General features: G+C 37.3%; 1 protein-coding gene across 1 annotated transcript in view; it reads left to right on the forward strand.

Annotated features, from left to right (window-relative positions):
• Nucleotides 1-9,483: 9,483 nt before the first annotated feature.
• The window catches only part of LOC143021145 (uncharacterized), a 5,668-nt gene continuing 151 nt past the window's right edge, over nt 9,484-15,000 (forward strand). Inside the window, exons 1-2 of the mRNA XM_076178435.1 lie at nt 9,484-9,559; nt 14,131-14,868. Coding sequence (XP_076034550.1) covers nt 9,484-9,559; nt 14,131-14,868 — 814 coding nt within the window. The remainder of the gene's footprint in view (nt 9,560-14,130; nt 14,869-15,000) is intronic.

A 15,000-nucleotide genomic window follows, 5' to 3' on the forward strand; every position in this document is an offset into this window, starting at 1 on the left:
TTAAATATTTTGTTTCTGGCTAAAACAGGACGATTTTATTCATCCTGAAATGACCCTCACGACCTCTGAAGGTTAAATTCAAGACATTTCAGCCTAAAATGATGAGTTCGACTGCTAACTCAGCGGTCTGAGTTCGATCCCCGCCAAGGAATGAAAAAGTATCACGGCAATTAAGCCTGCACCTCGTTCTGGTGGGCAAGGAGTTGTGTGTGTGTGTGTGTGTGTGTGTGTGTGTGTGTGTGTGTGTGTGTGTGTGTGTGTGTGTGTGTGTGTGTGTGTGTGTGTGTGTGTGTATGTGTGTGTGTGTGTGTGTGTGTGTGTGTGTGTGTGTGTGTGTGTGTGTGTGTGTGTGTGTGTGTGTGTGTATGTGTGTGTGTACGTGCGTGTGTGTGTGTCCACGTGCGTGTGTGTGTGTGTGTGCGTGCGTGTGTGTGTGTGTGTAAGTGTGTGTGTGTGTGCGCGCGTGCATGTGTATAAGGTCACAATATTCCCTGTAAATCAGGTCACACATGAATTCTAAGCTTTCATCCGTGATGGTGATAACTGTTGATCAGTAGTCCAACACGTGATCTAAGACCGTGGTGAATCACACAAACACTCGCACACACACACACACACACACACACACACACACACACACACACACACACACACACACACACACACACACACACACACACACACACACATATTAATGGTAAAATTTATTTCTAAATAACTTAGTTCAAGGTTGCCTGATACTCCTTGCCAGAGGTAATTCCAAACATAATTTTTTATTATCTTTTTATTATCTGTTTATTTTTAATTAAACCAACAAGGCTCTTAGTAAGGTATAGAACGAAACGACAGTGAGAACAATCCTTACGAATTATTCTTTTTATTATTCATAGATTTCAATAAAGTATATGATTGCGTTTAGCACGAAATTGTTATCTAAAGACGAATTTACCTTAACTTATTCTTTTATTTTCGCCCTTTTGGATAAAACTACTTCTCAAGCCATCCAACTGCGTTAATAGACTCTATCATCGTTTACATTATTGATGGAACGATATAAAAAAATTTAACACTTCCGATACGAGTCCCGATACTTCTGCAGACATCCGATACGAGTCCGATTACCCGATACCAGTCCGATTCCGATACCCGCAAGGATTATAATTAATGGTTTCTTTTAAGGCCCTGCAGCTGTTTTGGGAAACAAATACCTTATGAACAAATTACATTTGTTAATAATTTATCGGAATCGGAAGTTTATAGCAGTATCGGGACACGTATCGGAATCGTTGAAATTAAATTTTTGGTATCGGCTCATCCTTGTGGACAATCTTTTGCGCCGTCAAAACAACTTCAGCAACGACAGGGGCTAGAACTCAGACACTTGAGGCGTTCTCGAGGAGGGAGTGGGGGTGGGGGTGGGGGTGTGTCTCGCTTGGTCCCAGTCGTCTTCTCTGTCAATATAAACACTCGAGGCCTCCGCATGACGATGTGCCAAGATTAGTGATAACCTTGCTATCGGCTATGTAAACAGTTCTGAGGCGACTGGATTGCATAGAATTTTAGGAAATTGTTTTTATTCTATCCATTTATTTATTTATTATTTTTTCATTTATCTATTTATTTATCTATTTTTTGTAAAGAGCTAGGTATAAAACTGCTCACCCGCAATAAATAAATAAATAAATAAATAAATAAATGAATAAATAAATGATTAAATAGATAAAACAGAATAGATAAAAACTCGATAAGGCCTAACTAGCGATACCTAATTTCTAGAATAACTATGTTAACCTAAATAAACCTAAACTAATCTAGGAGGAAGAAAGCGAGGAGGAGGAAGAGGAGGAAGAGGAAGAAGAGTAGCAGTGGGAGTAGGAAGAGGGCTAGGAGCATGAGTAGGAGGAAGATGAGGAGGAGGAGGAGGAGGAGGAGGAGAAGGAATAGGAGTAGGATTATGAGTAGGAGTAGGAGGAGGAGGGGAGGAATAGGAGGAGGAGGAGGGGAAGGAGTGGGATTAGGGGAAGGAGGAGGAGGAGTAAGAGGAGGAGTAGGAGGAGTAAGATTATGAGGAATTGGAGGAGGGGGAGGGGAAGGTGGGGGAGGAGGTGTCGAGTGTCGGGGGCATTGGGGTGACCTGTAGCAGGGGAATCCGGGAGATGTTGCCGGGGAAGTCCGAGGAGGAGGAGGAGGAGGAGGAGGAGGAGGAGGAGGAGGAGGAGGAGTGGACCCTCCAAGGTCTTTTGTCCTTTGTCGAGAAGGGTGCGGTTCCTCAGCTGAATAAAATCACCAAGCGATCCTGTGTGTGTGTGTGTGTGTGTGTGTGTGTGTGTTTGTATATCTGAAACCGCCCTTTAGTATTCCCATTATCACGACTTAACCCGATGTGTGTGCGTATGCATGTACATTTATACATATATACTGTATACATACATACATATATATATATATACATATATATATATATATATATGTGTGTGTGTGTGTGTGTGTGTATTTATATACTCGTATATACATATATATATATATATATATACACATATATATACATATATATATATATATATATATATACATATAAACAGAAATGTAGTAGCACATTTGTAAATAACACACAAGAAACCATAGTCGGAGAAAATAAATTTCGAATAAAAGAAGATTCTATATTTCGGCTACCAACTGTAGCCCTCTTCAAGAGAGTACATATAGTTGGGACTTATAAGCTACAGATATAAAGAAAAGAGAGGGAACGTGGACTGATGGCATTACTCAGACGTGGGGTAAGATGGGGTGGCGGGAGAGGGTGAGGGAAAGGGTGAGGGTGAGGGGGAAGAGGTTGTAAGTTTCGGACAAGCAGCTCGGGAAATAATGCCAGGAGTCCATTGACCTTTAGAAATATTATACATATATCTATATATATATATATATATATATATATATATATATATATATATATATATCTCTCTCTCTCTCTATATATATATATATATATATATATATATATATATATATATATATATATATATTCGCGAGGAGCTGGAGTCTAGGAACCATTATGTAGACGAAGAAAGTAAACGCTGGATTCGTCGATATAAGTTTATTCCTACGTTTCGAACCCTGTCCGGGGTTAGCCTTCAGGGGATATACAGATATAACAAAGGGAATCAATATAAAGGGGCATGTGTGCCACCTTGGGAAAGGTCTCCCAAGCGACTGTTACTCTCCAGAGAGTACATTCATCACCAAATAGGACACCAGTTCACAAAATACCCATGTCAGTAAAATACACAGATACACATAGATACACACATGCACATACAAATATAAAGGAATAAATAAATACAAAAAAACAGAAGAAACAAAGTGTATTTTAGCACGTTGTCCGCCTAATGAAACAAAAATACGAGATGTGGTCCGGTGACACTAACTGGAGAAGTTTGTCTTCTCGGTTTACTTATTGACATACGCTGCTTCTCCTTTTTATGTGTTTGTTGATTTATTCTATTGGAGAACTTTGTATCTTCTGTTTTTGCATTTATTTGTTCCTTTATATTTGGTTTTACGGATTATATATATACATATATCAAATGCTTTTTCCCCTTTACAAGGGAGGTAGCCAAAAAACAAAGGCATAAAATCCACTCCTACCCATTCCATCCCTACATACTCCACTCCCATTCACCACCCCTCCCCCCCCCTCTTATCTTGGTTCCTTTTGGATGACGAATCATCCCTGCATCTCGTCCACTGCCCTGAGTCAGAAGCAGTGATGAATGTACTGTATATCCCTGAAGACGAACCCTGAACAAGGTTCGAAACATAGAAATAAACTTATGCCGACGAGTCCAGCGTTTACTTTCTTCGTGTATATATATATATATATATATATATATATATATATATATATATATATATATATATATATATATATATATATAAGAACATAAGAACATAAGAACATAAGAAATAAAGGAGACTGCAAAAGACCATAAGGCCTACACTAGGCAGCTCCGTATCCATCACCACCTGTCGTCCCCATCCATAAAGTTGTCTAATCGTTTTTTAAAACAACTGATAGTTTCAGCGCTTACTACGTGGTTACTAAGTTTATTCCATTCATCGACCACCCTACTCCGTAAGCGGAGTAGGAAACACAGGAGTCTTAGTCTTGAGACAAGACTAAGACTCCAGTGTTTCCTACTCCGCTTACGTCAACCTGTCAGAATGTCTTAACATATATATATATATATATATATATATATATATATACACACACACACACACACACAAAAGTACACACACAGGTATACCTCACCCTACGTCGTTAATTGGTTCCACAGGTCGTGACTCATGTCGAAAAGTGACTTAACTCCAAATAATTACACTATAATCCACAAATGAGCACGCCCACCCCATTGTGGTTGAGCAAGCCTCATACAAAAGCACCTCTATATTTTTCTCTTGCTTTACTAAGGCACTTTACATTGCACACATGGCAATGGCACAGAATAGCAATGGCAATGGTAATGGCACAGAATAGTTATCAATGGCACAGAATACAGGGCACAAGCAGACTCGACCACAACTCAACCGGCGCGAACGTCCGAATCCTGACACTCGCACAAGCTCGGCCCTCACTCTCTTGTACCAGGACACGCATCAGCTGACACAGCTTCACAAGACAACTTAAATTTAACAAAGGAATTACGCATATACACATAAATTTGTAACGTAACAGTATTCTGAATAAATAATTAAAAACAATTAAGTAAAAAACAGTTCTAAATTTACCTGATGCATGACAGTGTTGCTTGCTGGGGGTGGTGTAGGAGAATGTTACATCATAGAAGTTGATGGCTGAGAATCGTCAGGAGACAAATCGTCAGCAGACAAATTATGCTGTACAGGGACTCGTTTCAGGAAGTTATCAAGAATGCTTTGAAATCTTTTGCTCATCCTCTCTTCAATGATAAGATTATAAGGAGCAAAAACTTTGCGACAAGCCCCTATAACCTTTGAAAATTTCAGCGTTGAGCTTTTGGGTTCATTTCTTCAAATAAAGCGAAACACTTATCAATGTGTGCAAATGCCTTTTGGAATTTCTTGATGGTAAAGTGACGAGGCTCGGGGTCTGGTTCTGGTTCTTATTTATTTTGTTGTTCATGAAGTCCCATCAAATCTTCGTTCGGCAGAGACTCCTTATCTTTCTCAAATAGTTCTACGAAATATTCCTTGTTTAAATCCATCCACAGCTCACTGCTCAACGTCACCAAGGATTTGTTGTTGGTAGCCTTGTCAAATCCCTTGAAGTCCTGCACAAATTGTGGGCATAGCTGTTTCCATACGCCATTCATAGCAGTGTTCTGAATCTCATTCCAGGCAACTAATATACTCATTACTGCTATGTAGATGTCATATCCTTTCCAAAAGTCACGGACTGTGATAGACTCATTCAGGTCAGTTGCTGCAATATATTGACGTAGTGTACACTTACGCCATCCATAGCAGTGTTCTGAATCTCATTCCAGGCAACTAATATACTCATTACTGCTTTGTAGATGTCATATCCTTTCCAAAAGTCACGGATTGTGATAGACTCATTCAGGTCAGTTGTTGCAATATATTGACGTAGTGTACACTTCATGTAGTAGCGCTTCAAGATTGCAATTATTCCTTGGTCCATCTGTTGCAACAGAGATGTAGAGTTAAGGAGGAGGTAGATGACGGTAACATCGGGGTGTAGATCTCCGATGTTTTGTGGGTGGTCTGGAGCGTTACATAAGAGGAGCAGAATCTTCAAAAGAATCTTTTCCTCCTTACAAGACTTTTCTGTTTCAGGTACAAAATGAAGTAAAAACCAATCTTCAAAAATAACTACTGTCGCCCACGACTTTGAATTAGCAACACCCCCCCCCCCAAATACCTGAGAGAGATGCCATGACTATGTTCTTTATCACGCGAGGTTTTTGTGCATAATAAACAAACGGTGGTTTTAGCTTATAGTCACCTGTACATTTACCGTCCAACAATGGGGTCAAACGTTTTTTGGATACCTTGTTGCCTGGTATAGTTTTCTCCTCATTGGAAATGAATGAACGATCTGGCATTTTTTTTTTCACTACAGTTCTGTCTCATCGACATGGAATGTCTGTTCGGTTAGAAACCCATTTTCTTCATGATCGTCGCTACAGTACCATGAAATTTCGTTGCAGCAATTTCATCAGATGATGCACTTTCACCTAGTTTTTTTCACACTAAGTGATGATTATGGCACTGTTTAAATCTCATAAACCAACCCTGACTTGAGATCTTCAAAGACAATGCTTTCTACTAAACCAGTTCCTGACTTACCGAAGCAAGTTGACGATTCTGCCTGTCAATCCAAAGCTTTTCCATTCCTTCGTAAATCTTACCTCTTTTCTTACTGATGACGATGTTCCTCATCCTTGGAACTTGTTCTTTAACATGTGATATGCACAATTGTTGATATAGTTGTACGGCTCAATCCCAAAGATTTTACAATGACGGCCACATTTTCACGTTTCTCATGCCGTTTTATGATTTTCACCTTATCTTCCAGCATTATAGCCTTTCGCTTAGTTCTAGCACCTTCACTGGGACTTTTCTTCTGTGCCATGAGCAGAGATGTAATCTAAATCACATTTGAAATGCAACTGAAGGAAAAACTCTTGAATAATATATCAGTTTCATAATAAAATATTACCTCTAGACATTTCAAAAGTTTGTTAAATTATATATATCAATTGAAAAATCGTCATATCGCAATCACCAACGGTACTCAGTTGTATATGACCGCAATTTACTCCAACTACGCCACTCCCCTCTGCTAAGGAGCCTATCAACAGTCAGCCTCTTTAGTACGAGTCAAATTCCCGCGCGCAGGGATGCCTAATGTACAATGTATCACACTAGTAACGTTATAAAATATAAACTCACTGCTGTATCACTCGTTCTCTTTCACTCTGAGTAATAATAAACACAGAAAACGCGATCAAACCAATTCACAGAATTCGTTGGTCACATCCACAACTACAAAATATAATCAAGACGCCGATTCCTGCATCTTGGTATACTCATTCGTGCTACGTAGACGTCATCGTCTCGGAAAGGATATTTCCGACCTAAACTAAATGTTAAGGTCTGTATAATGTTCAAACAGATCAACACACAAATCCCACCATAACGTAAGAAACATCTCCCTTACAACAATCAGCCAACGCACGAAACGAAGCTGTAGCACATGCATACCGTTGCTGTCTGTTCAGTACTTCACAATCACGTTCTAACGTGCTCAGGGTACTTTCGTTCAGCATGTCCACGCGCAAGAAATCACGCCATTACTACTTAATAAAATCATCTCAAATTTCTTATTGGCTTCAAAATCACTCTGTCTTTTCGTGTGAATCGTTCTGTGTTATAACACATGCAAATTCTATCTAGAATGTTACATTCTCTCAGATGCAAATTAGTTTAATGCTCGGGAAGAAAACCGAGCAAAGAAAAACTTGTGTTTGCCTCGAATTCTCAAAAATTTAGTGACGAACAGGCATTCTTCTCCCATAAATCTTTATGATGGACATGTGAATACAGTACACTGTAATAAAGAATCTATTCAGCCATTTAACAGTGTATAATGCAGACTACCTAAGTTTGCACACGGCCGAGCGATGTTTGAAAATTAGGAGAGAAGGCGGTTAAGAAAACCCGACGTATCTTCGAAAGTGACTTAACTCGAAACGACTTAAGACGAGGTATATCTGTATGTATATATATATATATATATATATATATATATATATGTATATATATATGTGTGTGTATATATATATACATATATATATATATAAATATATATGTATACATATATGTTTATATATATATATATATATATATATATATATATATGTGTGTGTGTGTGTGTGTGTGTGTGTGTGTGTGTGTGTGTGTGGTGTGAAGACAGAATGAGCGGTAGGGTGGTGAGTTTAAACGCCAAGAATCCGTTGAAATTTTATTGCTGACGTTTCGTCCAACTAGGACTTCTTCAGAGTGTACACATATAAGACATTGACAACTTATATATTCACACAGCTCACCCCGTTCCTCCCCGGTCAATTTTGTTGCCTTGTCGCTTTCTTCTTGTTTCGTGGAAGCAGCCTAATTCTCCACGAAACCAGGCGAAAACGAGATGACAACATAAAATCGCCTGGCGAGACAATAAAATCATAGAAGTCGAGTAATGTTATAAAATAGTCGTAATAGTTTGTAACAAGGATGGAAGCGCCGGTAAACTACAGTTATTTTGGAGTTCAGGGGTTCGTAAGAGCAGAATAAATGTTTAATTTAGATACTCATAGGATAGGTGAACTCTGGATAGAGCCAAATACTTCTTTACGACGCATTCTGACGTATTCCGACGAATTGACGAGTGCAGAAAGAGCAAAAACAGGAGTCTTAATCCAATTTTACTCCAGACTAATTTATAAACTAATTTTCAAGAATAATCTTTCTCTCTCTCTCTCTCTCTCTCTCTCACACACACACACGCGCGCGCGCGTGCGCGCGTGCGTAACTTCTTACTCCAAAGAGGGGCACAGGCTTGCATTGCAGTGATTGTTTTCAGTCTTAGGCAGGGATCAAACTCAGATCGCTAAGTTAGCAGGCGAGTGCGGACCACTACACCAGCAAGCCGGTGTGTGTTACTAATATCTCAGCCCAATGCCCAGCTGACAAATGGATCGTAAGGGTCAAGGTTTATTGGTGAAGTTAATTTAACTAGATCACAGGGGGGATACTGCGTAGATGTTGTGTTTATAGTGTAGTGGTGAAGGCTATTGTAGGCTTGGATGGAACAAATGTGTGTAGGTCTGTTTGTTTTACATAGTTGTGGTCGGTTGGTGGTCGTGTAATCCACTTTGTCGTTGTGTGTTCCCGGTAGTTTGGCACACTGTGCACACCTCTCCTTCTCTCTCGCATCGTTGCTTCACGATGAGCTTTACTTGAAGAAGTAGATAATTTTGATTTGTATATTGATTATTATTAGGATGATAATTTATTTAATCTTTATTACCCCCATATATATATATATATATATATATATCCGAGAGTTGACACCTTGACGTGGTGGATAGGCTTGAGAATCTTAATGACTACAAAAGCTATGTCGATGAGGAGACAATCTCTGCAGTGTCACCCATATCGAACAGGTTTTGTAAGAAAGATCAGACAAAGAGCAGCTCACACGCACAGTCGCAGGACCCACTGCAAACTGGCACGTCCCTGATGGCGAATAGAGAAACTCCTCATAGATATATGGGGTACCGTCATAATGACGGCGTGGACCATTGGGCACCCTATAGATATAGGGCTTCACCGAATATAATGAATAAGGTGACGCCAGAGAAATATCTCACCAGAAACCAGTTGGCACGGAGGTGAGATTACTGCCAACCCCCCTTCATAGTCAGTATGAAGAGCACAACCAAAATAAAACCGGGCGTTCCTGTTGGATCATCGTCTCCGAAAGGTCAAACCGCATTGCCTCGTGTGCTTACGGGCAGTGTGCCACCGAATGTGAGTAAGCACTGTCCAAGCAGATCCAAGTCTTGGACATTAAACAACATGAGAGAAATGAAGATCTATACTTACAACGTCAGAAGTCTCTCAGAAGATCACAGGCTGGAGAGTTTAATGGAAGAACTTGACAACATCAAGTGGGACATCGTAGGACTGAGCGAAGTACGAAGAGCGGAAGAAAAGCCGATACAATTACAAAATGGTCACCACCTGTTCTATTGAGGTAAGGACAAAGAAAGATCTAGTGGAGTAGGATTCTTGATAAACTGAATGGTTGCTGGTAACGTAGTCAAATTCAGTAGTTTGTCAGACAGGGTAGCTTGGATTGTGATTAGGCTGTGTAAAAGCTACACTCTAAAAATAGTTCAGGTTTATGAACCAACTACACAGAGTTCAGACGATTATATTGAGTCGTTCTATGATGATTTAAGTCAGGTATTGGGTCAAGAAAAAAGTAAATACGCGTTGGTAATAGATGACTTTAATGCTAAAGTGGGGAAGAAGAGCGATGAGACGTGCATTGGTAAGATTGGAGTAGGTGAAAGAAATGACAGAGGCGAGATGTTAGTCAATTTTGCAGAGAAGTACAACATGAGGATAATGAACACTTCCTTCCAAAAGCGTGGAGGTCATAAATGGACGTGGAGAAGTCCAAATGGAACAACAAAGAGCGAAATAGACTTCATATTTGAAGATGAGAGCAAAAGCGTTAACAATGTTACCGTAATAAATAAAGTCAACATAAGTAGTGACCATAGAATGATAGGTTGCACACCAAAATTCAATTTCAGAGCCGAGAGAAATAAACTAATTTTAAGAAAGAAAAAACTTTCCAAAGGTTAAGGATAATAATAAAAAAATTCAGTTAGAAATTAAAAATAGATTCGAAGCTCTAAGAACTAATGAGGACACCGTGGAAGATATCAATTTGAATTTAGTAAATATCATTAGAGAATCGGCAGAGAAAGTAGGAAGTACAAAAAACATCAGAGAAAACAAATACTCCCAAGCTACAAATAACCTAATTAAAAGAAGAAGGACCATGCAGATTAAAAGCAGGAGAGACGAAATAGAAAGAGTACTAAAAAGCTTATCAACAAAATGCAGAGATTAGAGAAAAGAAAGAGAAACATGGATGAAATAAAGGAGACTATTCGGAAGGGTAAAAGTATTAAAGTGACCGAGCGCAAACATGCTTTAGGAAGACAGCAAATGATATGTTTGAAAGATAGAAATGGAGAAATAATTAACATAGAAACAAAATGGTAAAAGGAGTAGAAGAATTTTACCAAGAGCTTTACTCGTCGAAGACCGTAGTTGAACCAGTAAATTCATGTGAAGACATTAGTAGTGTACCAGAGATTACAAAGGAAGAAATAGAATTTGCTCTAAAAACTATGAAACGAGGAAAAGCACCTGGGGAAGATAGTATATCGATAGATCTGTCGAAAGACGCAGGGAAATTAGTTCATATTAAATTAGCTGAGTTGTACACACAGTGCTTACGTCAAAAAAGCGTTCCTGATACGTGGTGCAATGCTATAGTGATTTTGCTTCGTAAAAAAGGAGACCAGAAGGACCTTAGTAACTGTCCACCGATTAGCTTGCTATCAAATGTATATAAAGTATTCTCCAAAATCCTTACAAATAGACTAAGTCAAGTTTTGGATGGAAACCAACCGAGAGAACAGGCAGGCTTTAGGAGCGGATATTCGACTCTAGACCATTTGCAGGTGATAAACCAACTAATCGAGAAAACGACAGAATATATATATATATATATATATATATAAATATATAAATATATATATATATATATATATATATCTATCTACATACAAACACAAACACAAACACACACACACATATATATATATATATATAAATATATATATATATATATATATATACTGTCATTTAGAACGGTGATTTTGTATGTATATCTGAATATTCTGTTGAAAACGACAGCAAATTCATTAGAAATTCATTTCTTTCGCAAGCTTTCTAGCTTTCGGAAAGTAGATTTCTGAGGAAAAGAAGGAAAGAAAATTTCCAATTGACACTGGGAACTTATATTAACACAGAAGTTTACGTTAGAACGTAGACTTCTGTGTTAATATAAGTTCCCAATGCCAATTCGAAATTTGCTTCTTCCCCTCTCTTTTCTTCAGAAATCTACTTTCCGAAAGCTAGAAAACTTACGAAATTAATATCTAATGAATTAGCTGTCGTTTTCAACAGAATATACTTGAAAGAGAATCTCATGCCACGCTTCACGACTATATGCATATATATATATATATATATATATATATATATATATATATATATATATATATATATTTGTAGTATATATATAAAATGTATATATATATATAGTATACTTATATATATATATATATATATATATATATGTATATATATATGTATATGTATATATATGTATATATATATATATATATATATATATATACATATTTACATATATAAACATTATATATATATATACATATTATATACTGTCATTTCGAACGGTGATTTTGTATGTATATTGTGTATATATATACATATATATATATATATATAAAATATATATATATATATAATAGTATATATATATATATATATATATATATATATATATATATATATATATACTGTCATTTCGAACGGTGATTTTGTATATATGTATGTGTATATATATACATATATATATATATATATATATATATATATATATATATATATATATATATATATGTATTTTCTTTTAAAAATCACTGCATACTCTGCGTTGGTGATCTTTTTTCTTAAGACTTTCTATTTTCCTCAGTATTTTCTTCCATGTCAGTTTGCCCCCTCCAAAAATCCCTCGTCACGTCTTGCAGAAAATGTTACAGATATGTACCCAAGAAGTACCTTTTAGATGCCCATCAGGCAGAATTTATCGCCAGTTAGATGGTGTTAGTATGGGAAGTCCTCTAGGAGTCTTATTTGCACAGGCTTATATGTGCCATATCGAAAATCACGTCCTCGATACTTTAAACGTTAAACCTAAATTGTATCTAAGATATATAGATGACATTTTTGTAGATGTAGAAGGAGAGAAACACCTTGATGACATAAAAAACAAAATGGAAGAACATTCTTGTCTACGCTTTACGGTGGAAAGGAGCGTCAACAATAAAATTCCTTTTCTAGACGTTTGGGTTGATGGTACAAAAGGCATTTTCACCACAACTGTCTATAGAAAACCAACTAATTCTGGAAGATGTCTAAACGGTTCTAGTGAATGTCCCTCCAAATATAAGATGAGCGTAATACGTGCCTATGTCACAAGAGCCTTTAAAATTTGTTCCAGTTGGCAACTACTACACCAAGAACTTGTTAGAGTCAAGCAAATTTTAACAAACAATGGCTTTGGAATGAGGGACATCGATAAGGAAATTAAAAGTAATATGGAGAAAGCCAACACCAAGAATAAAGAGTTAGAGAATCAGAAAAATAATATAAACATTTATTATCAAAATACAATGTCATCAGCGTACAAAAAAGATGAAAAAGCTCTAAAAGACATAATCCACAGAAATTGTAAGCCTAGAAAAGAAGAGGACAAAATAAACCTTATAATCTTTTACCGTAACCCTAGAACATCATCGCTGGTGATGAAAAATAACATGACAGCTACCACGGATAAACTCAAGAAAAATAATGTGGTATACAAATACTCTTGTGATTTATACAAAGACGGTGTGCTTTGCCAAGAAGAGTATATAGGCCATACCACACAAACTTTAACTCAGAGGCTCACACAACATATGCAAAATGGCGCGATAAAAACCCACGTGACAAAATCCCACAATACCACCATTACACGGGACCAGCTAAATAAAAGCACCTCAATTTTGGTTAAGGATACCAACAGAAAGAAACTGAAATGTTTAGAGCTCTTCGGAGCATCCCGCGTCACCAACAGAACATGACGCGTGTTACCAATTGACCTCTCCTTTATGTCTCTTTTTCTGTATTTTTCTGTATTTATATTCTTGTAAATAATTTCTTCAATAAATTTACCAGAAGATGCCTAAGGTATAGGCGAAACGTCGTTAAATGTTGTTTTTTATTTCCAAACATGGACTCGTTCGGAAATGTGATATTTTCTCTCCCTGCTTCAGAGAAGAAAATACTGAGGAAAATAGAAAGTCTTAAGAAGAAGATCACCAACGCAGAGTATGCAGTGATTTTTAATAGAAAATGTATTAATGAAAACCTGCTCCCTAAGTTCACTAATAGATATATGTATATATATATTTTTATATAGATATATGTATATATATATATATATATATATATATATATATATATATATATATATATACACCAAAATGGGATATTAAGAGAGATGGTGGTTCAAGAGTGTTTCAGGGTTCGTCATCTTCGTGGCATGACACGGGGTGCCACGAAATGTTCCAAATGTCCGCACATGTTTTGCTGGATGTTAATATTTGGCATATGGCTTCTTATCAAACCTGCCTCCAGACATATCAATTTTCTTTAAGTTAATTGACAATGCAAATGCTTCCAAGGATGGTGTTAAATTTTCTCCTCTGCAAGGTCATTATGAACCTGGGTATTTCTATGGTAATGTGAAAACTCATAAACCTGAGACCAAATATTTCCAAATTCCTACACCCACATACCAACTAGTTAAACAAATAAATTACCTAATCATTCCATACATTGCCACTATCCATGCTCTCAGCTATACAGATGAATTTGTAGACCTCCTTAGAAACACTAATCCTCAAGGAATCCTAGCCTCCCTTGATGTAGAAAGTCTATTTACTAACGTTCCTGTAGAAGGCACCATTAAGATCATATTACAGAATGTCTTCAATCACGATAGTTTGCCTCCTCCGAAGATACCACGCCTCACCCTAGAAAATATGCTACGGACTTGTACCAAAGAAGTTCCCTTTAGATGCCCTTCAGGCAAAATTTATTTCCAAACAGATGGCGTTGCTATGGGTCCCTTAGGCGTATTATTTGCTCAGGCCTACATGTACCATATTGAGAATCATATCCTTGATACATTAAGCCAGAAACCCAATATGTACCTTAGATATATTGACGACATTTTTGTAGATATTGAAGGAGAGGAACAACTAGAATGCCCTAAGAACAAAATGGAAGAAAACTCATGCCTTAGTTTCACTGTAGAGAGGAGCGTTGATAATGAAATCCCTTTTTTAGATGTGTGGGTAGATGGCTCAGAAGGTACATTCATCACTAGTGTATATAGTAAACCGAGCAACTCTGCAGGAAGATGTCTGAATGGCTCGAGTGAATGCCCTTCCAAATATAGAATTATCGTGATACATGCCATGTCACAAGAGCCTTTAAATTTTT

This window comes from Oratosquilla oratoria, chromosome 41 (assembly GCF_046742065.1).
Source record: "Oratosquilla oratoria isolate Oo_2021 chromosome 41, ASM4674206v1, whole genome shotgun sequence".
In the NCBI taxonomy this organism is placed as follows: Eukaryota; Metazoa; Arthropoda; class Malacostraca; order Stomatopoda; family Squillidae; genus Oratosquilla; species Oratosquilla oratoria.